The 10591-nt window shown below is 41.5% G+C and overlaps 1 protein-coding gene across 1 annotated transcript; it reads right to left on the reverse strand.

Annotated features, from left to right (window-relative positions):
* Positions 1-4492: 4492 nt before the first annotated feature.
* On the reverse strand, positions 4493-10224 carry ptger4b (prostaglandin E receptor 4 (subtype EP4) b). Its single transcript, XM_049604513.1, has 2 exons — positions 9100-10224; positions 4493-6107 (listed from the first exon to the last, which is right to left on the reverse strand). The coding sequence occupies exons 1-2, from the start codon at positions 9877-9879 to the stop codon at positions 5535-5537; spliced, it is 1353 nt and encodes a 450-aa protein (XP_049460470.1). The 5' UTR covers positions 9880-10224; the 3' UTR covers positions 4493-5534.
* Between the last annotated feature and the right edge of the window lie 367 nt (positions 10225-10591).

Raw genomic sequence — 10591 nt, forward strand, 5'->3', positions numbered from 1 at the left:
AGTAAACCACAAGCTGCAGAGTGCTGTTTCAGGCTTAATTACAGAACGTCATTGTTTCCGCTGAATTTCTCCAGTAATACTGCAGAAAAGCCACAACAGTGAAAGTGAAAACATAAGGCTTTTTGGCGTATATTAGGCAATGCTCTTACCAGAAAATGTAAGTCGAGTAACTTTTAAAAATGTATAATTCAGATCAGTCACATCTGTGGTTCTGTTGTAGGCTACACCTGGGAAAACAAACCCTTTTACATTCACACAATTAGAAGTTAGTTATGATTGAATATGAAACTGAACTTACTGCCCTTAAAAGTAAGTGTTAAAGATTGAGATTTTGTTCTTGGAAATAAATGTGATTAAAATTGCTACAAATGGGGGAAAAAAGACATTAAGTGCATTTATTTCATCACTGTATCACTATGCAGAATCCCAAGTCACTGACATGAGGGTAAACTAAAGATCAAAAGAAATGTTGAGTCATTTTCAGTCTCACTTCTCAGGCAATTGAGATCCTCCTCAGGTTTGTAGGGCAGCGTAAATATAGACCTAATTGAGTTTCTATAAAAGGGCCAGTGGAAGTCTCAAGATGGTCCAAGGAAAAAGAAATGGATCTAAATGTACACTTTATATATTTCTATGGTTAGTCAGCACCATGGGCAGGTCATGTAAACATATAACAATCCTTAGGGTTTCTGCTAAGTCATGATTCTGAACTGATGGTAAAGACCACATCCTTATTTAAATGTAATAGTCATGACAGTCTTTTTCTCAGAGCGGCAGATGACTGCAAAAAGTCCTGTGCAAAGTGTTCTCGTAATGTTCTCAGATTAACTGACAGGGCTGCTGCACACTTATTACAAAACAGTGCCAGCTTTAGTTTTGAAAAACGGTCTCTCAGGCAGAGAAAAAGAAAACACATGTCTACAAATTGATCTTAATTAAATACAAATACAAAACAAAGAGGAATAATTGCACAAGTAGCTACACACGTACCTGGGACACACCCAAATCATCGCAGGTGCAGCTGTTGTTTTTGGAAGTTGCATAATAAGCTAAATGGAGGTCACCTGTGTTTGATCAGGGTGTGCCGAGTGATTTTAGCTTGAATACACATGTATGTGGACGGTGCGTCAGTTTCTTTGGTAATACAATCTTATGAAAACAAACATTACGACGAAATCTATGATAAGTTTATTAAAAATTGGAAAGAAAAACCCATTGACCCAGCTGATTGCTGTTAATGGTTTATATGTTTTTGGTCACCCAAACCTACTCCTACCTACTCAGTGTTAGCCCTTAACACACAAGTTAATGCTTTTGTTTCCCCTTAAGATTTAAAGTTTTATTCTACACTGTTTGGCAGTATCAGTTATGTATTCTGTATTGGCTTGTTTCAGCTCTTCATGGGAGTTATTTCATGTTTACACTGTGAAGTATTCAAATCTGACTCCATGTCTTAATCTAAGCCAGCAGAGTGACTCTTGGGATGATGGCCTGTTAGTCAGCCGCTCCACAACTTTGGCCCAGACTGAAATATTTCAGTCAAGTACTGGATGTTTTGTTGTGGAATTTGGTACAGACATTCATGGTCCCCAGAGGATGAATTCCACAGATTTTGATGACCCTTTGACTTTTCCTTTGTTTAGCTTTTAGATAAAGATCTTGACAAGTATTGGATGGATTGGCATGTAAAGGGAATACCCAGACTATTCCTCTAGTGTCACTAGCAAGTCAAAGTTTTCATGTATCCTGTGAATATGTCAACATCTACCAGATGGATTGGCACAAAATTTAAATCCTACTGACTTTGGTGGTTCCTTCACTCCTGTAGCTGCACTATAAGGTTGACATGTCGTTTTTTATATTTATTATTCAGAAAGTAAGATGCACCCACATACGCGGCTTCGCAACACACATACATCTGCTTGTCACGCACACAGGACACGCAGCAGCACTCCCCCCTCCACAGTTAAGCAGATCATCTGTGCATTTCCTCTGATCTGTCAACCTGTTGATGGGACAGAAGATTGGGAGACAGCAGAGGCAGAAAACCGCTCACTTCTCCAATTTGCTGGATCGGCCAAGTGGAGTTGGACACGCCCTGACTGTACTTTAGATCATGCGCTATACATTGATGAAATAGAGCACTTAGTGTTGTTGCACTGCACTAGCATCCAGTGGTAGGCAGGGACACTGTGGTGGTATGTGTTGAAGGTATGAGAGATCAAGAAACACACAGATGAAGTTTAGTGAGCCAGATGATGTTACAGCAAATAAATCTTATATGTTAAGTTTTTGTAATAATGTGAAGATTTAAAATGATATCTATTATCTGGACTAGTGCTCCATTCCCTGGTCTCCGGTAATTCTAGATATGCCCTTTTCCCTTCATGCACCTTAACCCTAACACTGACATTGGTCTAGATATAATAGTACAAATACTGCTAGCATTTCTACATCTATCATTTCCTGGAATTCCCTTTTTGCTCCTAACTCTATCCCCAGTGCTAAAAGGCCACATCATGAGCACATTGCTTTTTAAGTGCCATCCTCTAATCGCCAATTGTTTTCACAGACGCCTTGTGGCCGGGCTTTATATGTCAAAAACAGCCTGTCACATACACTGTAGTGTATTACTGCTGTTAGCTGATGAGGTGGGGAATGAGCTTTCCAAGAAGAATCATTTTTCCTCATTTCGCCCTCTGTTAAAATCCCGTCACAACTGTTTCGTCAATCACTGTATCCTGCCTCCCGAGAGACTCTACAGCTTTAACACATTTCTCAGTCCTGAGGTCACAGCTCTCTTTAACGGGATATTGTTCCCAGAGGGGTGTTTAACTGCTCTGGGAAGGCTGTGGACACTGGCCACATTCGGACCTGGAAATCTTTTGGGAGTGAGGAAACCATCTGTCAGCAGGTGAGCGGTGTCATGCCATCAGACCTGGCCACTGGTTAGAAATGTGTTTTAGACATCAGCGCTGTTGTAAATGAATGAGATGAAAACTGACCTGTACTTTCTCAGCTGCTCAGTGTCACTGACAGTGACATGCTGGCAAAAGAAAATGTTATTGTAGAACATTTATAGGCATTAAATTCAAAAAATATTATCAATTATGGTTTTCATGAAATGCTCCGCAGCGTTTCTTTGCACATTGCTCTGCAGCAGGTTCATGTTCAAAATGTGACCTGCCATCCATTGACCTCAAGTGATCAGCATTGACTTTTATTTCCATCATCAGTCCTTCTGTCACGGGCTGATCAATATTTGATTTTCAGCAAAGATGCAGAGAGGTCGCCACTTCCAAAGTACAGATAGGGCTACGGCTCATGTTTATTTACATCTTTGATTAAGACACAGATTATATTCTTGATGAATTAAATAATTCTATGGTTTATTAAATGTCTTAGTGAAATATGTCAAGCACCATTTCCAAGAGATCAAAAGATCAATCTAAACCTGCCAAAAAAAAGTCCATTTACAATAATAAAAAGTAGTGAACATTCACATTTAAGAGGCTGAAACCGGAGATGTTGGGGGCATATCTGCTTCCAAAACGACATAAATTATTAATCATTTATAATAGTTTACGATTAGTTTTCCGTCCATTAACTTCCCTTAAAGCTGAGGTGGGCAAATTTAATTTTAACATCACTGGGCAAAAATCCAATAATACCCTTCGAGCATTTTGTCAGTCAAATGGACTGAGAGAACACTTGACTCCTGCACCTCCTCTTGGCTCTGTTTTCAGGCTTTAGGAAATTCAGTCCCTGACTGGAGACTTTGACCATCACAGGTCAGTTCAGAGAGAGGGTGTTCCTGATGGCTGTTCTACAAATGCAGATGTGCCTGCACTTCCTCTTCAGCGAAAGCCTGATTCAATATTAAAGAATCATGCAGAGGAACTTGTGGTTCCAGCATTGGCAACAACTGCCGACACTGCAAAGCAACCCAAGAAAAGGAAGACAGACTTTTCAAAAAAATAAACAATTAATGACACAAAACAGCTTTCAATACCTTTAAGTGTTTCAGAGATGGAGAGAAAATGTTGTTAATAGTTTAGCCTTCTGCTAACCCGTGCTAAATGATTACAGCTGTGGCTTTGTATTCACGTTTATGAAACTAACGTTAGCGAGAGCCTCGAATTATACTGTGTCCTCCGCTTCACTCCCCACCATTACAGACCATCTTGCCAGGATGAGGGCAGGCACCAGCTCTGGAGACTGACCCCCAGTCAGCTGCTGCAGTAACCCAAACCTAGCCAGCATAAATCCCACCTCCAGAGAACCTGACAGCACTTTTTGAATTCTGCCTTTTTCAGATTTCTGACCATAAGCTTTCAACAACTGATCGTTTCAGCTCTAAATGTACACCTTTTGATTCCCGTCTTTACAGCACACTAAACATATTTACAAAGCATATTTAGCTAAATATCATATATTAACACTGATTTTGCAAACATACTTCATACCAAATCAAAACAGACACAACTGTATGTGGACGTTAACCAACTTTTATTTTCAGTTTATTCATGAGCTTGGTACAACATTAGGCTTTTCACAAGAGAGTCAACATTTTATGGTAAATTTGACACTGGCTGTTGCTTCAAAAAAACTGTAATAATGAAATATGCATTTGTCAATCTTTATAGCAACAATAGCATTAATGCCACCTGGAAATCCATTGTAAGAAAAGGCAAAACCTTTAAAATCATTTAACAGAAAGTCTTCAGTTTTCATTCCCCTTCTCAATTGACCCCTAAAGTCTGATTAGATGAGAGGAATTGCACATTACATTAAGGTAAAATAAGATGAATCCTTGCAAAGTAATGGGCTGGAACGAGTAAATTAACTATTTGTTATTAACACATTTCTTGAGAAGGCCTCCTAACATCCTCCAGTGTCTGTATTGTGGGAAAGCCACAGTATAGCTGCCTTTTGTTATGAAATGCAGGGGATGGTATGATTCTAGCTTTGAAGTCAGCGCTGCTCTGCCAACCAGTTCGGACCAAATCATTTGCAAATGTTCCTACGTACCAAAAAAACTCGTCACATTCATCTTGTACCGATTTAAAATGGCTCCAAACTATCTGGTCCTTCTCACAGAGAAGACAATAATGTACAGTTTCATACTTAAAATAAATTAACATCATGGAACACTTTTCACATTTTACATTGATTCTTTACAGTCATTGTGCAGGTTGTTCAAAACAGCCGAGCAGTGGTTTTCAGATTCAGAAAGTGCAACAAAAGATCTCCTCTACAACACCATGTTGTTCTGTATTGTTTATAACTGATATAGCTTGTGATTTATTGTTTATTTGCAGATATGGTGTTTGTGGTGAGTTATGACTGAGGAGTAATACACTGACAGTGGGTATTTAGTTCAGTAATACATCTGTCAAACAGCAAGATATCTACAGATCAATGGCTATTCAGTCTTTCCATTCTTTTTCATTACTATCATGTCTCTGCAGTGCTCTTATTAGTCCCTATCGTCTCTCACACGACATGTCTATCACAGTGATTTGGAGATCATGCTATATGCATTTCTCCTGTATGTTCGCAGTCACATCCGTGAAGGTCACATGTAGAGCTGGGTCCTTAGGGCACACTGGAAGCTCTTTCAGTGACCTGCCTGGCACTCTGTCCTCTAAATCACTCTGTAGAAACCCCCTCTGAGTCCCCCCCAGCTCCTGGGGGCCCTGTAACGTCTGTGCGGTTGGTGGAATGGAGCCACCCTGCTCCCCCGCTTCAAATGACCTCCTGGTGTTTTCCTCAGACGGGTATAGGAAAGTCTGTGAGGTGCACACCATTGTCCGCAACTCACGTGACACCAGTGAGGGAGAGTCTCGTGAGACAATGGAGGAGGAAAGGTGGCCGTCGGCACAGCGGAACTGCCCGCCGTTCCTTTGTCCCCGCCCGCCCATTTTGCAGAACAGACACTTGATTTTCTCCATTAGCTTGAGAACCACTGTCTTTCTGAGCAGGATGTAGATCCAAGGGTCCAAAATGGGGTTGACTGAAGCCATGCGGATGGCCAGCAGGTCTTTATTCAGACCAGAAGACTTTTCTGTCTGGTTTCTGTACAGCTGATTCACAAAGATCCTCCACTGGTGGCATAAGAGAGAAGACATAGGACAAATTAAGGAACTGACATGACAGAACATGGAAAACAAGCGCAGAATCAATTTTAGCAAGTGTTTTTACAAGCCCCAACTTGTCTACACTTTGTTTATAAGGGTAAAATAATTGTTTATTTTACATATTCCTACATGGTTGCCATGGAACGGTCAAATCTAAATAGACACTTGGCTGACTGTAACTTCTGTGCACCCACAGCAGCGTGGGGATGGCGCGAGGCCAATACACACAGACTTCTCATCATCATTCATTATGAGACAGCCTTTGGCCTTTGGGTTTCCCCAGGGTCTCATCAATAGTCATCACACAGCTAGAGTCACCAAAGCCTCAATGTTCAACATTTCATCCTTATGGACAGGTTCACATTTTTTCCAAGTCTAAAACAATACCTATATAAAGGCAGACTTGCTCTCTGAAGTCATTTCTCTTATCCATACTGGGCCTTTAAAGCAACATTATGCCAGAATTGGTATTTATTGTGATTTGGCACCCCTATAGTTGCCGAATGGTACACCACTGTCGTAAATACAAATCACACCTGAAACTATAGTAATCTGTCTCTAGGCTAACAGTGGAAAAAAAACAACAATCCGAAAACGGAGTGTACATGCCTGCTAATGTTGTTGATGAAAAATTGTGATATAGGCCTTATCAGTGTCATCACTGTCTGGAGTCAAACAGCCGTACACGTGCATTTTTTGACAGGCTGAAGGATTTGGAACCAATGAATATAACATCAGAAGACATCGGAGGTGAACACTTAATAAATAGGATAAATAACAAATAGAATAAAACGTGATAGAAATGTTTAGTTTTGCTGAAATACTGCTAGCATTTTCACCCCTATACATGGTTTGCTAGGAGTTTGAATGTGACTTTTGGCATCCCGAAAAACTACAAAACTCTGAGAGACAGTGATGAACCAGATAAGGTCACAGCCTACATTGCTAACTGTCATAAGTGACATTGATAGGGATGTACACTCTGCTGTCTGATTGTCATTATTTTTTCATTTGCATTAGTTTCCTCAGTTACAAGGTATAGGCATTGTTATTAATGCATTGCTAATGATGTATGAGTCTTGGACTTCTACAACAGTTTTAGAGTGCTGCAGAAATGATTTTTTTTTGGAGGCCGATGTGTAAGTTAGCATCACCCTGGTTCCATCGTCTAAAAGCCTACAGGATTTTTCCACTGGATTTTGGGTTATTGTAGAAAAGACGCTCTGTGACAAACAAAAGGTTTGACATTTACATGTTTGTTCAGCAAGATAATCTCCACAAATGGATACCACTTTTAGGATTTTTGAAGTGTAAATGCAATCGCCACAAGTAAAAAAGCTAACGTTAGGCTATAGACGAGGTACACTATGGTAGCATATCTTCAACGTCACCCAAACAGCACGGCTGTAAAGCCATGTTTGGTCTGATAACATTCTGTAGTCTCATTTAGCAACATCTTAGTCCACTACTTGGAGGATCAGTAGTTCAATCCCCGGCTCTTCTTGACTGCATGTCAAAGCACTCTTGAGCAAGATACTGAACCCCAAATTGCTCCTGATGGCTGTTCCATCGATGTGCGTGTGTCTTTAACACTGAGTAGCAGGTGGCACCTTGTATGGTAGCCTCGGCCACAGGTGTATCAATGTGTGTGTGAATGGATAAATATGACTCATGGTGTAAAAAGCACTTTGAGTGGTTGGAAGACTAGAAAGGCGCTACAGGTACAGATCCATTTACCATTTTTTAGTGGTTGCCTTTTGGAAGACACATAAAAGTCTCAAAATTGTGTGAGTGGGGTATTTACTGACGTATTACTATATGTCGTAGAACTAAACGTGAAAGTCTCTTAAGCTTGTGTGCAGCAGAGACCAGGCATCTAACCAAAAATCCATTCAAAAAACCCACTGACTTCGAGACGAGGGGGCCGGTGCTAAAATGCATTTCCAGGTTTTAGGACTCATTCCTGCAGCACTCGAGTCTACAATTACAGACATTCTAGGGGAACTAAAGGTTGTAATAAAAAAGAAATAAAACTGAGCTAGCATCTAATAGCAAGGTGGTATTGTGTGCTATAAAGCTTTACACTTTGGTAATACGACAAAGGTGTGATTTTCCCTATTACAAGTCAGTGTGCCATCTAAATTATGTTGAAGTATTAAAGTAAAAAAAAAAGTTGCATAATGTTGCTTTAAAATATCACTTTCTAACTCTCTTCCAATGGAACAGGATCTTTGGTCTGTGCAAAAATCTGCCTAAGCCTCATATTATCTTCAGAATTTTAGATTTTCACACAGAATGAGGACTGTGGATTTGCCCCATCAGGAATGAGTACAGCGTGCAAAAACCGTTTATATTTGGGCCCCTGCCTTTTTTAATAAGACAAATTAATTTAAAACTGTGAACCCATCCTTCAATTCCATAACTGACTTTGGCCCCACAGATGCAGGAATGTCGACATCATGTCATTCTGCACGAGCAAACACCTGCGGAAATCTCACAGTCCACACTAATCCTCTGATTTGATAAGGACTAAAATGAGTAAACTCTCGGGGGCTGTTTGGAAATAGAGCATGTGAGCTGACACGTATGATTTCCCCCCTATGTTAATACTGAAACTGTGTAAATTTAAAAAAAAAAAAAAAAAAAACAGACGGAGGGAGCGTGAACGTCCTCCATTGCGACTAGAGAAATGCGTCATCTAACCACAAAGATCTAAAGTGGGAACGCAAAGTTCAGGTAGCTTATTATTATTAACCATTTCCTGCCTGTTTGTTTTTATCATTTAATACAGGTCAACTCTGTTGTAAAGGCGCACAATCTTTTTTCCATTTCGGTTCCCTGCTTTCTGATGTTGCATCCTACTGCATTTTATTTATTTGTTAAAACTTTGTGACATTCTTACGCGTAAAACTCTATTACGCACCTGACCGTTGCAAAATGTGCCTGTTTCAATACTCACCACTAAAGGTATGGAGCAGATGAGGACCACAGCGGAGGTAGCTATAAGCAGGATCACCATCTGGATCTCTGCTCCAGCTAATCGTCCGAAACTCCGTCTGCGCCTGAGCTCCGCGATGCGCCGCTGGTCCGTGCCCAAAGACGTGCGTCGGATGAAGCGCTTGTGCATCAGGATCAGAGCCCCGCACACCATCACGTTGCATATGACAGTGGCCAGCACGATGACTGAATTCACACCCGCGTACATCAAGTTAAAAGCCGCGACTGTTGTCTTGTTGTTCTGCCAGTCGATGAAACACCAGGTCCCTGGTTTCTGGAGCGTCACCTGCCCGAGCCCCAAACTGGGCAGCGCACAAAACACGATGTTTGAAATGTAAGAGGCCAAAAGAGTCAGAGCAGCGAGTTTTTGGTTGACGTACTCGTTGTAGAAATACGCATGGTTTATTGCCAAATATCTCTCCACTGACATTGCAAACACAATGCTGAGCTGGACCAAGAAGAAGAAGAGGAGGATGAAGCCGGAGTACTGGCACAGCGCCTCACCTCCCGGCCAGGCGCCCTTAATGTAGGTGGCGATGGTGACGGGACTGGCTAGCAGGGTGCCAAGGAGGTCTGTCACCGCCAGGCCACACACAAGGGTGTAAAAAGTGGTCTCCTTTTGTTCCTTTCGTGATATCCGCAGAACCACGATCGCGATGACATTCCCTGCCACCCCGAAAATGAACATAATCGCCGGGATGGTGGGTGGTTTAAATCTCCCCGCTTCCTCCGTGGAATTCATACCTGCTGGGACTTCTTTCACTGTTTCGCACAAAGTCAAGGTTCCTCTCTCACGTCCGGAGTGGTGACACTTTCCAGTAATGCACGTTCTCCAGTTTCTCCAACAAGAAACAAACCCATCATGTCCAAATGTCCCCTTTACGCACAGAATTTTACCCCATATTCCAGCAAAGTTCTTGGTGAAAACACGAGGACTCCACAGGACACAGATGTTTACGCCTGTGGTTGTGGTTTGTAAGCGATGCTCCGACACTGCGCGGTGCGCTTCACGTTGTTGTCACACTCAGACTGACAGGGAAGTTTCCTCTTGGGCCACTGAAGGCAGCTCCTCCTCTGCGTTTCATTTAACCAGTGAGCTCTTTAAGAAAGAGTGCAGCCAAGCAGCACGTGCAGCGGGAGGACGTCTGTGAGCGAGGTCAAGGTTCAAGTATCACTTCTTCTTTATTACTTTACCGCCACCCTCGTCATCCACCGGTCAACATCAGCAAAGTCAACACTGCCGGTTAGTTAAAACAGTGCAGTTATGAAGAAGTCTGCGTGTGGAGACACATAGGAATAAACATGCATGTGAGATGTATGAGATCAATTATGATCACACACCAAAGGTACTTCTACTTTTGAGCATTTCCATCTGATACTTCTACTCCTACTTTTTAATCCACTACATTTATTTACAACAATAGTTACTTTACAGATTAAGATATTTCCCACAA

This window comes from Epinephelus fuscoguttatus, linkage group LG18, assembly GCF_011397635.1.
Source record: "Epinephelus fuscoguttatus linkage group LG18, E.fuscoguttatus.final_Chr_v1".
Classification (NCBI taxonomy): Eukaryota; Metazoa; Chordata; class Actinopteri; order Perciformes; family Serranidae; genus Epinephelus; species Epinephelus fuscoguttatus.